The sequence below is a fragment of the Solea solea genome, chromosome 8 (assembly GCF_958295425.1).
Source record: "Solea solea chromosome 8, fSolSol10.1, whole genome shotgun sequence".
In the NCBI taxonomy this organism is placed as follows: Eukaryota; Metazoa; Chordata; class Actinopteri; order Pleuronectiformes; family Soleidae; genus Solea; species Solea solea.
In genome coordinates, this window is record NC_081141.1 from 17,603,680 (window position 1) to 17,623,752 (window position 20,073).

Consider the following 20,073-nt stretch of genomic DNA (forward strand, 5'->3'; position numbering starts at 1 on the left):
TAATGTGATCACACAGGATAAACTCTCATCGCTCTCCTAAAGATGGCAGGAAGTTAATTGAAAAAGCCAACAGAGGATGTATCAAAGGGACAGGGGAAGAAATAGCATTTGCAGAGGGCAGTTTTTATATCTGGATCACTCTGCCGGGGGATCTGCAGGCCTCACTCTGCCTTATGTAACGCTGGAGCCCAGACACAAATCAACCTCCTGTGGTTCTACCGAAGAACCAACCCCTGCCACACTGATCACACACACGCGCACACGCACACACGCACACACACACACACACACACACACACACACACACACACACACACACACACACACACACACACACCAGTAGTGATTGCTCGAAGACAGCGAGGGAAGCATCAGCTCCCTCTAAAATGCTCGTCAAAACATGTACTGCGTAGTATTTACATTTCAATACTAAACAGAACCAAGGTTATTATAGTTACAAAAAACTAACGAAATAACGAAAACTAAAATTGAAAAAGTTTAAAACAAAAATTGTGTGTATATAAAATGAACTAAAACTAACAAAATGTGTAGCGAAAATGCGCTTAGTTTTCATTTTTGGGAATTTATTTCATACATAATCCTTTTGGTTTCATGTGAAGTGTGTTTTATTTTTTTCTCTGCCGGCAATTTTGAAAGGTTGGTATTTGAGACACACTACTTATCACCTTTTTTGAAAATTGCAGCTGGCAAATACTCCACATTACAAAAAAACACATTTTAAAAACAAAAAGTCAAAACAAAATAAAAATTAAAACTACTGAAAAAACTATTATAACCTTGCATAGAACGTGAATGTGAAGTGTGTTTTATTTTTTTCTCTGCCGGCAATTTTGAAAGGTTGGTATTTGAGACACACTACTTATCACCTTTTTTGAAAATTGCAGCTGGCAAATACTCCACATTACAAAAAAACACATTTTAAAAACAAAAAGTCAAAACAAAATAAAAATTAAAACTACTGAAAAAACTATTATAACCTTGCATAGAACGTGATTAGAACGTGTCACTAGTTCCTTCACAATCAAAATCTTACGTGATTTTTATATTCCCGTAGCAGCCTCCGCATTAAAACCACTTGAAGCTTCAACTGTTCTCTATGGGCTGGCACAGAATAGGATATATTTTGTTCACTGCAGTGAGCTCGACGGTGATCGGACAAATGCGGCAAAAACGTAATTTCCACGGAAGCTCAGCTTCACTGGGAGTCAATGGCGCTGTGGGCGGGTGCGGACGCTGGGCTTCTGCATGATGATTGAAAGAAGTATATCGCCCATTTTCATTTGTACACATACACATAGCAACATGTAGCATTTCAGTTTCACATAATTATCAGGCTTCCTTGTTCTAGTTGTTGGTTTGCAGAATTTCTGTAAGAATGTGTGTATAAAAACTGGGCCTGAAATGAGCTTCTCCTGTTTCAAAGACCAGCAACTGCCACTGACACACTCTTCCTGTCTGTAACAATAGACACGACGGCTTTTGTCCGCAGACTCTAGCGCTGCTGACTGAGAGGCTTTGAAAGTGAAATCTGGTGTAACTGGTTATTCAGCTGAAAAATATGTTGGCGTGACAGAGAAAGCGTGAATGCGACACTGGCCAGCCTCGACCCCTAAAAATGTCACCTTTATACTGCTTGACCTGTGTGTCTCGCTCTACATAAAAAAAACAGACACATTGGAATGTCTTCAAAACAAGATAAGAATCTGAATGTAATGTGGCGGCAATCATTTACATATTCTTAAGCAGTAATTGGCTGCAATTTTTAACAGAGATTTTGAATGCCAGAGTGTGTATGTATCCTCTTTGTGCAGTGTTCAGGGGCATGTATAACAAGATGAATGCCTGGCTGTGATCAAGGGTGCGAGACTGCGAGGTTTATACATCTCATTCTACCTCTGTGTTCTCTGTATCGGAGCCGTATCTCCTGCTGCTTCTGTTACCACCTAATTAGCCTTTTAGCGTTTTTTTTCAGAGAATCTTCGTCATGTTTGAGCGTTAGGCCCAGTCTGAAGGGACGGTGGTAGATTGAAAGTCACGGGAGTTTATTTCAATTCGTTTTTTCAGCTCTCTTTGTTCAACCCATGCCACGATAGACTTAAGTATAATATGCAAATCTGTGGCATTATACGTTTTCGAAGGTGGTGGCCTGTAATGGCGCTGTGATTTGCACCGAGGCCCAACGCTTCTGACAGATGCGAAATGTCAACTGCATCGCCGTGTTTGGGAGAGTCAGTTGTGCAGTTTTCTTCTTTGCCGAGAGCTACTTATAACCTGAGAATAGCAGCGATTACTGATAAGCAGCAAAACTGCCATCCAGACAAATACAAATCAATTTGTTTTTTTCCTGACAGGCACTTGATTAATAGAAGTGTAGGACGTGCCAAGTACAACGGTGCAGGCAAGACTGAGCAGAAAGCACCCTTGCATGGGCACAGGGCCTGATTATTATTGTGCTTATTAGTAATAACATTTTTGTTAAAATAAATCTGTCATGATTTCAGCCCTGTAACTATGGTTAATTGTGTTGGTTTGTTTAGGACTTATTTGGATCTCTTTAGCTAGTATTTCCACTCAAATCAAAGTTCAAAGCGTTTGCCTTGGATAGGAGGACAACGCTGCAGTGTAGCACATGACATAAAACATAATAAAGAGATGCATGTAGTGCATAAAACATGCCTTCACTGGCAAGTAGATATCACGACAGCAATACAAACAACATGAACTTACCTTTAAACCATTTTAGGCTCAATCACCTCAACAAATCCATAAAACAAATGCATTTATTCAACATCTTTTAACAGTTCATGTTTGAATGAATATAAACTCTAAGCATGTTTGATATGAGTCGGTAACATGTTCCATAGACTACAAGTTCAAGTTGACCCATGTGTCAATCTGCATGTTTTTTGGACTGTGGGAGAAAGCCAGAGTACCTGTAGAGATGTGCAGATGTGGAGAACATGAAAGACCCACACAGAAAGACCTTTTGTCAAACCACAGTGCAGAGCAGATAGTGACAGAACAAGCCATTGAGTTACATGATTTCTGACTGATAGAGACAAGTAGGACACAATTTCCTGATGTTGTTGTGATTATTTGTGGCCGCTCAGTCTGAAGTGCACCGTTCTCCCCTGTTTAAAATAACAAATTATATGGATGAACTACTGCAAACATAATTGGTAGGAAACATATAATATATATACTTACTTATATATACATACGTTGTCAGACATCAAGGTGGTAGCAAAGCATCATACAGGACAAAACCAAGTATGCTGAGAAACTAAAATAACAGTAAATATACGTGTTTATTTAATGTGCACATACACTTATACACATTGTGGTCTTTAGTGTGAGATTTGTTTTTCATGAATAAGGGGTTTAATTTACCCAAGGTGACATCATGCAAAGACCGTGCACCCTGTCATAACAAATGTAATCTCCTCTCCTCTCCTCTGCCCAGAGCTGAATTGATGGAAACAATATGACTGCATGAGTCTGTTTTTCTGTCTGTGGTAATTACCTGGCAACTTTTGAAAGAGTTGAAAGACCAGAGTGTTGGATAATGTGTTGTGAACTATGTGTCTGATTTCTCATCCGAAATACATCAAGTGTTGCTGATCAGTCCTGGTGTGAAACCAGAATTGAATTCCTATAATTGTTATTAAAGTAGCACAGTTTTATCCACATGGCACAACATTTTGCACTCTGTGCATTGGTCATGGACGTCCAGTCCAGCACGACTGGTGTCACTTAATCGTGTGCATGTGTCAGAGAGACAGAGACAGAGAGAGAGACGCAGGTGTAAACTCTGGGTTATTAGGCCAGATAAACAGAAGTGAGTTGTGTAACTCTGGCTGATAATTCATTGACCTTTACCTTTTACACTCTAATGCATTCTAATAGGCCAGTGGATCCCAGCATGGCTCCTTCTCACCTGCACACACACACACACACACACACACACACACATACACACGCACACACACATGCATAGCCTGGTATCCATGACTTTAGAGGATATTGTATTGACTTAAATCCATTTTGTGGAGACTTACTCTGACCTTAACCATAATTACCTAATCCTAACTTTAACCAACCCTCATCCTAAACGATGTGTACACTTTAAAATGGTGTCACTTGCTTTTTGTCCCCTTAAGGAAGACAAGTCCCCATAATGTGACTTCGCAAACAGATGTAGGTCCCCACAACATTAGTAATACCTGGATCACACACAAAACTTGTTTTGCTATCTTAGTGAGGACACATCATTGAAACACTGTAGTGCGTTCCCTCTGCAAAAGCCCTTTAAAGTTGTGGGGCCAATATGTCCTCTCAAGGATAGGTTTGTACATTTGTTTTGGACCTCACAAAGATATAAATACAAGTGTACACACGCATACATGTATTCACTAGGATTTGGTTGTCAAGGCGAAACCTCCAGGACAGGGGTGTCAAACTCAAATGACCTGGGGGCCAGTGAGCGTCTAATCTGGTCAAGAGGGGGCCGGTCCAGAGAACAAAACGTGGGGAAAACTGTTCAGTAGCACAAGCTTCATAAGATATTCACGATGAAGATATTCATGATGACATTTCCCAGAATCTAAAAAGTAAAAGTGCTATGTTGTTTTGATATGGAATGACGTATAAAATAACGTAAATAATAATGTGGACAACTGTAATTAAAAGACCAAACGAGTATATACGTAATTGAATGTTGTATTTAATACATTCAATGCTGTGATAATTATGACTGAATATCTTATTATTGCCGTTCTAAAAACATTGCTAGCAAACATATATTGTATTATATTGTGTCTTTATTCTATCACCTCGCGGGGCAGCTGTGCCTCAGCTACACACTGTGTTTAAAAGAAGGTGAGGTCGTTCATCATTATAACATGACATTAAGTGGTGGGCCGCATGTAATCGATTGGGGGGCCGCATGTGGCCCACGGACCGCCAGTTTGACACCTCTGCTCCAGGAGGTCAAATAAACTTTGTAGAAACTGTTATTATTATTACCTCTTTAACTGTGTGACTAAGCCCTGCCTCCTTTCTTCAAAGGTTGAACACACCATGCAAAAGGATGATCCGTCCGGGGAGGACAGCCAGCAGGATAGTGTAAGTAAAAAGTGATCTCTGTTTTCCATATACCACATTATTTTGTCCGTTAGCTGCTCATCTTGTCGAGGGTCACAGGTTGCCCATCCGCGTATTGTAGAATCCAGTTAATCACAATCATACCTATGATTTAGAACTTCCATTTAACCTCTGCTCCAATCAGCATGTATTTGGACCGTGGTGGTGGGGGGAGTACCAGGAAAGAACCAATGCACACTCAACACACGCCATCTTTTGGCCTCATCGTCATATAAAAAAGCCATAGCATGTTTTTTTTATTATTATTATTGTACACATGTAATTATGTACAGCTGTGAATGACTGTACATCTGTGCATCTGAAGTAACCTTAGAGTTGACGCCACTGTTGGCTTTTAGTGGTGAGATGGGAATGAAACCATGTGAAAGACACAGTCAACATGAGATGAATCTTAATTGGAATTGACTCGTGTGTGATTATGCCTGAATTCTTTCTGCTGTTCAGAAAGAAAGAAAGAAAGAAAATTGGGATCTTTTGCACAGTCATGCCAGACTCGGTGAGGTGAATGTTTTGCATAAATATTATTCAAAACAAATTCCAGTGTAGTGTTTGTGATGCTCAGTGTGGAATTATTTCTGACAAATTTGGACTATGTAAAATATTGGCTCAAAAACTCAAAAATTAAAAGTTGTGTCACTGTCGGGGGCATCGTTTGTGATTATCGAAGAGGCAGGTTTTTAGTGCTTCAAAGGAAATTCTTCTTTTCTTATGCGCTTCAGTTCCAGATTGAAGCTGAAATATATGTAGTTATTTAATATGCAATATTAAGGCAATAACTTTGACTGAAATCCCATTAATTTCTGATGAATTCTCTTGGTTAAATTATTACAATTTTAGAGATTCAGATTGTTTACTATTGTAATTTTCATCTATGAAAAAGATTTTTTTTTGTCTGACAAATTTTTATCATCTATTTATTCATTTATAATGGAACAGTACATATTAATGAACATAAAAAAATGCAAATATGCAAGATTATAGCTTATTTCCATCTTTAGTCTCTTGGCAGGTCAATACCAGCCATATAACACACCACAACACAGCTTAGCTTATGGTAGTCCATCGTATCCGATGATGACATCCACTTGTGTCCTTAAGAGCGGTGGGTTCTCTGATGGCTGGAGAGTCCAATCCTGGAACCACAGACTTTTAGTTAAACAAAAAGACCAAAGTACAAATATATTATATCACAGATGTGACAAATAAAAAGGTAAAAACCAACACCTCAAACTAAGTCAAAGGCCAAAGAGAGAGGTTTTAAGAGAGGACTTCAAAACGATGATATGGAAGGACACATAGTTCACAAACAACAAAATGTATGATACAAAATGAAATGGAATCAACTGTACCTAAAACACCAAACAAGCTCATGTACATAATTCTACGTGAAATGGAATACATTTAAATTTGTGATAACGATAACCTAATGTATTATTGTTTACTATTTATGAAAATAGCTGTGCCCCAGCCACTTGTCGCAGGGGTCATGGGCCAGTTCTCTTTATAACTACGCTATATAATAAATAACACGTCTTACAAAATGTATCACCATTATTATTTATTTCTCAGCAAGGAGTGCTTGATGAACATAAATGACAGCCAATCGTTGAAAGTGATTTAAAAGTGATTTCATCATAAATGAAACATTACAGCTATACACTAATTTAAGTAAAAAAAAAAAAAAAAAAAAAATTCTTTCCTCCATCCTCCATCCCCCACGTCAGCTACACCACCACCTCCTGACTGTATGTGGGCTTTCACACGAGAGTTATGTGCAAGCTGTCCGTCACCCACCACTATCCATCTGGATTTAATAGACAGATTCCTGGAAATCCTGACAAACTTTGTGACAAGAGAGCCGTGGTGCTCGGATGGAGAGCAGCAGACGCTATCAGGCTGATCACTCCATGCATGAATAAGAGATCCAATCATACTCTACAGTTATTGACCTTGAGTTGAAGTTCAGAGCGTCTTAGGCTGACATCAGACAGGAAATGCATGGAGTATGTAATGTAATTCAACTCTAGTGAGAATATAAATGACTGAATTAAAAGGTTTTTTGTTTTGCGTCAATGTCAGCATTACTGTTACAGTTAGTATCTTAGCGATCAAGTTCTTTATACAACCTTACTTCTCTACTCGTCAATAGCTACAGGGACGTAAAGCAACACCAATGCTAAGTCTTCTTTTTTTGCTTCTATTTCTGTCACATCTTTGCTTCTACTTAGAATGTTCACCACTTAGCCCTGTGGGCCTGTTTTTTATCACTTTTAGTGAGTCACTGTAGCATCCAGTCAGCCCTGGAGATGCAGAAATGAAGGAAAAGAAAGGGAAGAAAGCAGTCATAGAACATTACAGATGCCACCATTAACTAGATAACTAACCGTAGAGCGTTTGTTTATAGCAGTGGGCCGCTCAAACGCAAATGAACTGGGGGCCAACTATTTTGGGGAAAAAGCAGCTGCTCAGTCAGGGTGGAGCGATATGAAAATTACATCACCGTAATCTGATATTGCAATAACAATGTTATTTGTGATGTTTCACAGAATTTCCAAACAAGAGTGTTGATATGGGACCATTTAAAACTCAAAATAGAAATGTCAGAGGTCACCGATGGAACGCCTGAGAGAAAGGCGGCTGCACAAGGCGCTTCTAATCCTCCTGACGCACAAATAAGAAGCGGCGCCTAAAAGCAGTAAATAGAAATGACCTTAAAATAAATTGTGTCTCTGAACAAGCACGTTAGGTAAGAGGGTTTGTGGTTTGTTGCTGTAATATAATAAAAGATTTGGTCAGGGCGAGCACAAGTTCATGTCAGACGTGCTGATGATTAATGACGTCATCGATTATGAGAAATGAATCAAAGGCATAGAGGATAGAGACGAGCACATGTGCCAATGTGGAAAAAACAAACAGCAGAAGCAGCAGAGATGCTTCCTCGTCGTCCTGGAGGGCACATCGAGGTAGAGCGGCTGCTGAATACGTTTTTACAAGGCTCTTAGGGGCTGTCCAATCAGACGGTGCCACTGATGAATAGTCATGAGTCACCTTATAAGCGTCGCCATGGTTACGCTGTTGTGACTGTGGCCTTGCGAATGTGATGAGGGAATGAAAATGGGCCCGAATGCCGCTCCGTCTCCTTCCCACGCACATCTTGATCACCAATTAGAGCCCAGCAGGGAAGCATCCAGGTCATGAGTCTGGGCCCTTCCAGCCTTGAGGATCAGGAGAGTGAGGTTTTTGAATGTGAGCAAGGGTTCAGAGTGGGCGTCGCTGTCCATTTCCCAAATTGAATCCATTATGATTCAAAAGCTCTCAATTTTTGATTTGAGTTGTGATGTGATTCTGTCACTTCAGTTAGGGATCGGTGCATGTGATGTGTGTGCAGGTGTTAATAGCTTTTGAAATACAACCTGACATGTGGCTGTAAGCTTCGCTTTGCCTTCAGTGTAAGTTAAAGCCTTACACAAAAAGGTCATAGATTGTAAAAGACATTTATAAAAAACATAAATGGAATTGAATCAGAGATGATGGTTCCAGCTTTAATGTCTGGGAATTGTGGAAAAGGGGAATTATTCGATGACTTAAAATCCAATTAATCATGATTAAAGCCACTGGGCAACAATCACATACAGGTGAAGGGGAGCAGAAATGGATCGCAGGATATTAAATGAAAAGAGCTGGGGAATTCGATTAAAAAAGGATCAGGGGGAGGGGAGCGTGCTGTGAGCAGTGGAAAAAAAAGTGACACAGATAAAATAAAGAAATTGTACAAGTGATAATGGACTAAGTCAGGGGGACAGCACATAATGATTCCCCCGTTCTCTTTCTCACACTTCTTATCAAACGGAACAACACAAGGTGCAGTTTCTGTATGAAACGATCCATTGCCACGGCTCAAGTCCTGAAAACTTGTTAGGGTTTGAAAGAATTGATGGCATTTCAGGATCTGAGAGAGCAATTTAAGAGACCACTTATCTATGACAATATATTGCCAAGCAATATTTTTATTTATTTATTTATTTTTTCATTTTACTGCATCATACACAGCAAAGAGCAACAACCTCATGATAAAGCCGTCTTCTTATCACTGATTTGCCAGGCCAAGTGCAAACAACATTTATTGTTTTTTGGGGGGGCTACTGCTTATCTACCTTTTCTTTATTTATTTATGAGGCCATGGAGCAATCTCCTGCATATTTGAACCATGTAATTAGATTAGCAGGGACCTCCATGCAATTGGGACACAGTCAGGCACTCTGGGAAATTATGTTGGGTTGTTTTTGGCAAACCTGCCAAAACTGGGTCAAACTAGTTTTATCTCTCTGGTCTCTGTGTACTCGTCAGATTCTGTCAGCCTTGTCTCTCGTCTGCGTGAAGTTTGCACGCGAGACAGTCACGTTGGTAGACAAGTAGACAAGCTTGATATTTATTTATTTATTTATTTATTTGTCTGTTCGTGTCCTCTAGAAATTACCACCCGCTCGCCATCCTAATTTCACAGCCTGTTGACTGTGTTTAAAGTGTTATTAATCTTGCATGAGGTGTGTGGCGGCGTGGAGGTGGAGTTGATGCATGAAGAGAGGTGTGTAAACTCTGCCTGGGAAGGTTGACATGAAGGATTCATGGAGGGATGAATCTGCCATCCTGTTAGTGTCAAATTCATTCAATTCCACATTACGTTTATGGATGACTGACGCCATCCTTCTCACTTTTTTCTCACTTTAAAACAATCCTGACTACTACGGTGCTTGAGGATCAGCTTTACTGTGAGTGGATAAAACACACCACAAGTGGGCTCCACTTTTTAAATTACCGAGACTTGACCCCGAATTTTCTTTATGTCTTTCGAATAAAGTCGTAATTTTATGAGAATAAAGTCATAATCTTAGGAGAATAAAGTCATAATTTTAGGAGGATATCAAGAATCAAGAATCAAGAAATTTTATCATCATTATGAGGACATAAGGAAATTTTGCAGTGGCACACAAAGGCACACAATAAAATAACAAAAATAACGAAAGACTTAACAAAACACTTAAATAAGATACAACAAAATGTAAAACACAACAAAATATAATATAGTTAATAAATAAAGTTGTAATATGATAATAAAGTCTTAATATTATAAAAAAAGTTGTCTTATGAGAGTAAAGTCGTAGTATTATGAGAATAATTGCGTAATATTATGAGAATAAAGGAGTAATATTATGAGAAAAAAGTCGTAACATGAGAATAAAGTCGTAATATTATGAGAAAAAAGTTGTAATATGTCGTAATATTATGAGAATAAAGTCATAATATTATGAGAATCAAGTCATAACATGAGAATAAAGTTGTAATATTATGAGGAAAAGTTGTAATATGTCGTAATATTATGAGAATAAGGTCGTAACAGTAGAATAAAGTCGTAATATTATGAGAATCAAGTCATAACATGAGAATAAAGTCGTAATATTATGAGGAAAAGTTGTAATATGTCGTAATATAAAAGTCAGCGCCACATTGTCTTTCACATCAGGACATTTGAAAAGATTGTGAAAGAAACTGAGTTTGTTTGGAAGAAGGAATCATCTGTTTTTGTGGAGGAGAAAATGTTTTATTTTAGTCGTTATTCATATTGGCCGATATTAGCGTGTTCTTGTGGATATCCAATAATTAATTATGCAATATGTTTAAGTAGATATCTTATCCAGATTGTTCTTGTCTGATGTCGGAATGTTATTATTACACTTATTGGCTCTATTTGTTGAATGAAATAACATTATCAGAAAATGAATAATATATGACTTTTTATTTTATTTTTATTATGGGCCAATAAATCTTTAGTCTCAATATTATTACTTTGCATGAATATAGAGAGAGTGGATACTTTTAACCTGTCACGATTATTCAGCACATTTCCCTGGATGTGTTGCTGAACTCTCTCTCTCGTGCTCTGCAGCTCCATTGTCCTTTGTGCTTATTTCAAATTCCTCACTGGACACTGACCTGTGCATTTTTGCCCCGGAGCCAAGGAAGACGCTCGTTTCTTCTCCTGCCTCGGGCGAATAGATGGAGGGGCTCTTTAAAACAAATTGATTCCTTTCGTTCACCTCCATTGTCACCAACTGTTGTTACTTCTTTATCACCTGTCCGGCTATTTTTCAGTCTTTCCTCGCGTCTCATTTTTCTCACTCTTGCTGCAGAGATAAATGGGAGGAAAGAGGATGTGGCGTCGTTGTACTCACCCTCTGTGTTTGTTTTGCTGTTTGCCAACGTCTTTCTGCCGTGCTGGGAAATTGGCCACTTTAGCAACCTTGTTAGAAACATAGGTGTTTTATCTGGTGTGTACTCCGAATCAGTCAGAATTATTTTGATTGCGCGTGTATTGATGTTGTGAACGCTCAAGGTCTCATGCAAATGTGAACAGAGATGTAAGAGAAAACATCTCATGTCTTCATGCATCCAGGAATGTAAAACAAGTTACAGCAGCAGATGCAAGGAGATGTTCAATAACCTGCAGAGCTGTGTGTAAATTACATTTTATGCATGGACAGTCAATATTTCATGCATGAATGTGTGATGCAACTGAGGTTTTCTCATGGTTGCAGGTGAAACTAGACCTTTAACACCTAAGCCTCAGAATGTCCTGCTTATTTTAACCATAAAAGTGCCAGTAAAATGTGATTTTTGACATTTTTTCAAGAATAACTTTGAATGTCTGGCAGTTATTTACAATTTACTGCACACATAATGGAAATTGATTTTAGAGGAAAAACACTGCCGTTGTACATGAAGAGCAGATTTGAGTCTTTGTCTCAATGTGCAAAAACAGGGCAAAAAATGGAAACTCTGCACGGGCATTTTTCCAGCTCCCTCAAAGACGCGGATTTGCTGGCTTCCTGCAAAAGTGGGTGTGAAATTGCAAAGTACACTTGTGCAAACGCGCCATTGTCGATACACCCGGTGTTAAAGGGTTAAACAAAACAATCTTATATATGGTTTACAATATAATATAATCCCACAGCATTGTCATTTTTTCCCCTGGTAACTGTGAAGCTATAACATCAAACCACTCACTAACACAGTCATGTCGTTGTTTCATAATGCCATTTTATTCCTCCAGTCCTCCACCGTTTTATTTATATTGAATATTCTATTGTAGTATGTCTCCAATGCAAACCACAGTCCCTGTATGTAAAGACACCGTGAACCTTGGTATCAACCTTTCTCAGTGGAATTATTTATGATGTGGATTCAAGACACAAGCAGTATATTTTCCCCAGACACTGTCCGCTATATCCTCCTGTTCTGCACTCCGTCCTCCTGATGCACGTGAAATCCGGCTGTGAGCACTGTGTACCTTATAGGAGATGAACTGAGTTAATTTTTATTACCCCACAGGACACTGTGTTTTACGGCTATATGTGAACCACCAGATCAGGCAGTTAAAACCACACAGGCTGGCTGTAAATACCAGTAACTCCTGCCACGCTGTGTTGTTGCAGCAACGCTTTTACCGAGACGGCATCTGCCAGGCAAAACCTGTGACTATCATTTGAATTTCAGACTGCAGGGTAACATGATCTTTGGATACCAAATGTTCAGTACACAGCCACTGATGTTCAGGCAGACGAGGGTTATAGGAGACAAACAAAAAAGGAGGCCAGTAAATAAAACCTGTTTCTCTCTGGTTTGTTTCAAATATAATGTCGTCCTCCAGAAAGACTAAAGCTGCTTCTGTACTGGCAGATAAATGAAAGGACTAAATTGTTTTTTCAACCAGGTGATTTACTGCATCTCCTCCAATAGCAATCTTTCTTTTTCATCTCCTCTCTCATAGCCCCACTTCCCCTCCTCTCTGTGTCTGTGTTGACTTCTTTCCCATTCTCTTTTCTTGTCGCTCCTGGGCTTTACCCAGAATTCATTTAAGATTTATTCTCTGATAAAAATCAATTGTTAAATTCAGAGCGCAGAGATGAATGATGGCTCTGATGATGAAGGGCTGGTTGCCCCCTGGCATGAAGTGAAGATGGCTCATTCCCTCGGTTTAATCTGAGGCACGGAACATTTCATGATTGCCGCTGTTTTGTTCGGTCGCTCGCGGAGAAGCCTCTCGCGGTGGAGTGGTGACGGTGTGGCATTTAGATCCTACACACGTGCTTTTTTTTTTAAACATGTTATTGTCAATGAATAGATTTAATCTCAGATTGGAAAATGATGTCATACACAGAGGTAGCGCCGATTCAGTTGTCTGGCTGATTGATCGGGTTGATTTAGCCACTTCTTAAATGTTTTTTATTGAATAGACTTTTCGTTCACATACTCACATTAAAGCTTCATGTTTTTCATGCAAGTGTTTATTTGCCACAGCTTATTGATGACCAATGAATGTTGAAATTAATTTAACACTCCTACATATATTGTTTACTTTTAAATGACTTGCGTGCACTGCAGTGCGGACATAAAATGCAGATTGGAGAGCTACACCACAAGTGCTTGTTTTGATATTTACATATTTATTTATTTATTTAAGTCGGGCAATTTTGTGGATCATTTGTTACGGGGGGAATTATTCATTTTCTTTTAGGGCTTCTCCCTCTCTCTAGAGGTCGCACATAGCCGTTCACCTGCTCAGTGATTTGCATACTTGATTTGGCAGAGATTTTGTGATTTACATTTATCCGGGCTTGGGACCGGCACAGGGAGGACTACACTGGATTTGCACCGTCTGATTTAGGGATTTAGGGGAACTACCCCACCTGTCGCGATTCAAACCAGCAACCATGCAGAGAAAGAAGTAAATCTGTTGACTGTTGAAAAAAAACTGAAAGCATTTGACCTCCAGTGACATAATCATACAGCATCAAACACCAACTAATTGGTGTCAGTTTTTCTCGTGAGTCCAACGGAATCAGATTGCCTCAGGTAATAATCTGACACTCAAGATAGTGTCACAATAAGGAAAAGACAAAGAAAGACGTGTCGACACGTGCACTGCATGCTAATGTACTGGCTGCAAAAAACAACTGACCACGTTTAGGTCTTGTCCAGACGCAGTTTCCACTATGAACTTGTGCAAAATAATTTAATCGAGAGATTAACTTGGTGCCAAGTTAATCTCTGGAAAGGTCAACAGAATAAAAGGTGCTAATGAAAAATTCAGCTCATGAAAAAAAGGATATGGATCCCTGTTTGCGTTCAGAAGTGGGAGTAACTTCCAAAAACCTTTAATCACAGATCCCCTGAGGGGATTCTGTTCGATCCCCTGAGGGGATACTGGTCGATCCCCAGTGAAGAGGGATGCAGAGTGGGTCGCGTTTGATGAGCAGCGACACGACATTAGAAAGGTGGATCAGTTTAATCACGCTATCAATGCCTGTGCTGCACCACCAGCATATCTAATCCGGAGTATCTCATCATAAAAAGCCGCAGCAGAACAATTCACATACATTTGAATTACCATCACAATAAAAGCACAAATCAATGCAGCGTGTGTATTGTGCTTTTTCAAGGACTGCAAGGTGCAGATCTTTCACTTGGTATAGCGTGTACTGTTCTGCTGTCATGATCGGGATCAAAGCTGACTTTCCTCTCCACCACCTCCTCCACCTCCTCCACCTCCTCCACCTCTCAGGGTTGTGCAAACACATGGAAGCCGAGGGCTCAAGTCAGCGGAGAGGACCCACTTTGCATTGATTTTTGTTTTGACTCGCTCAGCCACAAAACCGCATTAAATGTCCACTGAAAGCACATCTTTCCAAAGTTAATGAAGTACTTCTTCACTAGATGACATAGAGGTTATTACTATGTCACAAGGCTGATTTATAGACCCAAAGTGTTGCTTTACCTACGCCGCACAATTTGAAATCTCCCAAGAAAGACTGTTGGAAGGTGTTTTCTCCTGACCTTTACAGTTTTTCGTGAATGCGTTAATGGCTCTATTAACTGAAGGGATTTGCCACCGTGTGGATGTCTTTCATATCATATCCTCTCATTATAGATGTTATTTCATCCCTCTGCCACCAGCAAACAGCTGCTTTTGGAAATCATTGTCTGAAATTTTTATGTTTGTTGTAAACTGCGTACATACAATACAAAGGGAGGTGTGTGGGGATTATGTTTTTTTTCATTTTTTTGACAACTTAAATACACTCACCTGCCTTATTATTAAGTATACATGACACCTGATCTTCTGATGCCCTGAGGCCGTCTTCAGACCTCAGTGTTTGTCTCATTGTGCATTCAGAGATGATCTTCTGCATACTCTCAGCGAGTCACGTTTGCTCACCTGGTAATTCCTCTATTCAGACCGCTCTCTGTAAAACCGCACATGTGCAATCTCTGAAATACTCTGAGAGCCGCAGAGCCGCCGGGAGCTGTGACAGGAAAAGGACTCCTCGCTCGCACATGTCTCTGCTTTTAGTAGTAATTGTAGATAATAATCTGTCGTCGCTAAAGACGTCTTCTTTTGTGTGTGTGTGTGTGGTTTGCCGGTGGCACCTGTGCGGCTTGAGTGCATACAGCGGTGGTCAGAACTGCTGTGAAGCTGCAGTGTCTGAAATCTCTCTGCCCAGTCTTCACTTTAACTGTTTTATGATGTTTTCTCGCTTTAAATCTGCATTCTGTGGGGTTTTTCCTGTCTCTCTACACTGCTGGTGCACAATTAAGAAGTGCAGAACGTAAATATCCTTTTTTTTGAAAAGGTTTTGGGTCTGATTCTTAGATGTTAAAAAATTTTATATCTCTGTTTTCCGAGGGCAAATGAGCTCACTGGGAAAACTCGGGGCAGCTCCAGAACATGGGGATGATATTTCCTAGAGCTGCAACTCACGATTATTTTCATCATCGATTCATCTGTCAGTTATTGTCACGATTAATCCAGTCATCGTTGGGTCCGTAAAATGTTCCCGGAATGTCAACAAACTAAAAATGATTCAGTTTGTAAGGATTCCTTTGTTATATGAGCAATAATATAGAGCAAAGAAACCAGAAAATATTCACATTTAAGAAGCTAAAACAATCAGAAATCTTATTATTATCAAAATAGTTGACGATTCATTTAGTCATCCATTAAGAGTAATTGTTTCAGCGTTAATGTTTCCGCTGCATGTTGTGAGCGTGGTGCTCTGCTGTTGCGTTGTCAGGAGGAATTGCTCCACTGTTCCACCCTTGCTTTCGTTGACTTGCGCTGGACTACTATTTTTTTAAGAAAGCACCTCTCCATCTTGCCATAGCAAAGAGACGGGGGATGAACTTTTCTTTTACACACCGAGGCAATTTCACAAAAATGAAAGTGGTGTGTTGTTTTCTGTCCGTGCACTAACTCACACAAACTCACTCTGTAACATTCATTCTGAGGCACATCGAACTTTGTCTCCCAGCTACGTAATCGGCCGATGAGGTAGCTGCATTATAGGTGTGTGCAATCTCCTCCTTTTAATAACCATCATGACACAAAACAAAGGACTGTGTTTCTGTTTTGTTTTTTTCTATTCACAACATGTCAGCTGCTGACCTGAAGGCTGTCTGCTGATTTAATAAAACGTGACCCTTGGCCCAAACAGTTGGACCCGACCACCTCTGGATTCGCACATGAAGTACACAGAGAGCACGGAAGAGTCACTGCAGACCAATTAACCTTTCGCTGATCCCACTTATCATAAAGAGCCACTTCAGGCATTAGGAGAGACGGCACGACAGCATGAAAATGTAGTGTGTAATATCTACAGTGGAGACACACACACACACACACATCTGGTTGGTCGTAACCTTTCTATCCTCTCGAGTCTCTCGAGTCCTCTTTCCTCACATCCATAGTCTTTGCTGTGACTGAAATCAATGTCACGTGTCATCCATTATTTTTCTTCCCCTGTCCCTGTGGCATCGCGTCTATATTCACGTCTGCTCCCTCCGTTCCCCTCTGTCAGACATCATCTACGGCAATGAGTTTAATACAGGTAATTATTTAGGAATGAACAGCTCCATGGCTTCCTGGATGAAGATTGGCACCTTGATGGATGCGGAGTCGGGTGGAGGCGCGGAGGGAAGGGCGGGAGGCTGGGCGGTTGTTGGGCGCTTGACATGTTTTGGCTGTAAGATGGAGGGTGAAACAGAGCAGTCACGACGGAGAGCGAGAGCCGAGGCTCTTCGATATCAACTCTCTCCTTATCCACAACTACTTCTTATGTCAACTACACAGAGTTGTCATTAAAATGTCATGATTATACCTCACAATGAGTGACAGATCGGCAGAATGACTAAAACTGAAATAGGCTAAAATGTTGTAACTAAGGTAACATGTCAAAAATCCTTTCTTGAGAACAAAAACATTTGATTCTGTACAAAAAAAATACACCCGCACACTTTTCCTTGCACTATTCGAAAAAAACGAGGTTTAGCTGGACTGCAAATTTAGGGAATATTTACCAAGCACTATGAAATGAGCTGATGAAAAGCCTACAATATTAATTTTGTGCACATTGAGAACTGTTTTAACCCCGTTCTTTTACCGTGTTCACAGTTATTCATACTAATTGTACGACTAAACTGGTGTTTAATAAATAACTACAATCGTGGCACATATAACTATACAACAATATTTTAATTGTGATCCTCAGTGGCTGTAGCTGAACTTACTGTACTGGAGGCTATATTATAGTGTTGTCGCCTGTAAAGAGCTATGGGGAATGTAGATGTCACTGGTTGAACCTTACTTAGAACCTTAGAGCATTGTTATTCATGTAGTTTGCAGCATGATCGATGACGCAGAACCTGCCCCCATTCATCACGCCGTCCCACCGCCTCCCTACACACACGTGTGTGCCTGTGTATTCGAGCGGGACCTGAATCGAAGATAATCCTGGAACCACTCAATACGCAAATAACTGATTACCTCGAGTAACAAAGAAACAGCGGAGACTTCAATATCTGAGGAAAGAAATGTTCTTGTGCTGGAGGCAAAAGCGAAAATGTCAATTTGCGCACTAAAATATTCATTTGCATTAGAAAAATATGTTTGGTCCTTGTTAAAAGTTATATTGATGTATGCTATCATTAAAAGAGTTTGACAACTCTGTGGTAGACGGACGCTGCAGTGGAGCAGTCCCGACTTTGTTCTGTCATTAACTGCAGCAGCATCGGCTTTCCTGGAGCAACCGACCACCTGATGTGTTTCCACAGGGTCAACTCTCTCATATAGAATGAATTTCTCTCCTCACACTGGTTTCATCTAAGAAGGACATTGCTCTCTGATGGTACTTGGCCTCCTGCTGAAATGCTCATCATTAGATTCTGGTATCCTCTCTTGACCTGACGCCCTGTGTCATATTCAGTTTGATCTGACTTTTTTTTGCAACTTTTGGTTGAAAGTTTGTAACATTGTGTGACTTCTCTCATTGTGTTTGATGTTTGTTACTTCTTTAAATTAATTTAATGCCACGCGGTTGACCTCCGCGGCAAGGTTGGAACAAAGGCCTTTCTGCATGCAGTTTGCATGTTCTCCCCCGTGTGTGCGTGTGTTTTCTCCGGGTTCTCCATTTCCTCCCACAGTCCAAAAACATGCAATTATGGGGATTAGGTAAATTGGGCACTCTAAATTGACCGTAGGTGTGAGAGTGGATGGTTTGTTTTCTCTCTACAGCCCCTTTTCCGCTAGCACGGCTAGTGGGGTTCCAAGTGAGCTGAGGCGATACCATGCGTGACGTCGTCAGATATAGGCAAGAGGCATGAGCGAGACGTCCGACGCAAGAATCAAGCCGAACAATGCCGAACTGTAGATCAGTTAAAAAGACTTCCACAGTTCTAAAAACGTGGGTTAATCTCCAACAATTACCAGGGAAATGTCTAAAATCTCATCATTTATCAGAGGAGTCTGGTGTCACTAGTTTATGTGTGTGTCGCGTGAAGTCACGAAAGAATGAAGAATGAAGTCACGGCAGTTTCATGCAGCCGTGCAGTGATGACTCCGCCCACGTTGAGCAGGTACTCTATTGTAATGGAAACACGACCTAACGTGTATAGGCGAGGCGTGCTGGGACCATGTGGTGTAGAAACGTGGTGTCTGTGTTGTCTCTGCAATGGACTGGCGACCTGTCCGGGGTCCTGTGTCGGCTGAGATTCTCACCAGTGGTCGTTGTGACCCTCATGTGGAGGATAAAGTGTTGAACAGTGAAGGAATATCTTTTTAATGATCTCTTATGGCCCACCTGCAATACCTCTAAGGCCACTGTGGGCCCTGGCCTATACTTTGGGAGCCACTTATCTGATGAGATTGCCGTAGTCGCAGAACACTGTTGGAGGCATTTTGGTTTCTAAAAATACGTTTTTTTATATCTGTACTGAGACTCACCATTTTTGACCACAACCATAAAATCAGTTGCCAGTGCTTTGTCCTGCAATAAATGTGACCTTCATGAAGATTGTAGTCAGATTTTGATCGGTTTGAGACAGGCATTGATTCAGCTCGACGGTCATTTTGCAGAATGGTACTTGGTACTTTTATATCACATTCAAATAATTGGTCATGTAAGTTGTCTAGACGCAATTGAGAATAACACAAACTAATGTTTTTCAGAATTTATTTCTCCTGACTTGAATTTTAACCGAGTGCAATTTCCATGCTAAATACATTTTGTACTAGTGATGACAAGATATGACAGTGAAATATAACTTTTTGATGATTAGGTGTGAGGACAAACCATCTTATGGCTCATTAAGAAGCTTTTCTGTGTCTTTCAACATTCAGCTTGTTTCACACAGCCTGACACAGCCAACAAGACCAACTTTTGACATTCAGCAGATTAGGCAAACAGAATCAGAAGTGATGTAAATTGGCTTCTTGGTAATGACAGTTTTTTAACATAATTTGAACTTCTGCTTTCCCTCTCACCATTGTTCATTTTCTCC

General features: G+C 40.2%; 1 protein-coding gene across 1 annotated transcript in view; it reads left to right on the top strand.

The window, feature by feature from the left end:
• Positions 1-20,073, top strand: part of pde4d (phosphodiesterase 4D, cAMP-specific) — a 166,952-nt gene that overhangs the window by 17,189 nt on the left and 129,690 nt on the right. Inside the window, exon 2 of the mRNA XM_058636022.1 lies at positions 5,089-5,145. Coding sequence (XP_058492005.1) covers positions 5,101-5,145 — 45 coding nt within the window. The 5' untranslated portion in view covers positions 5,089-5,100. The remainder of the gene's footprint in view (positions 1-5,088; positions 5,146-20,073) is intronic.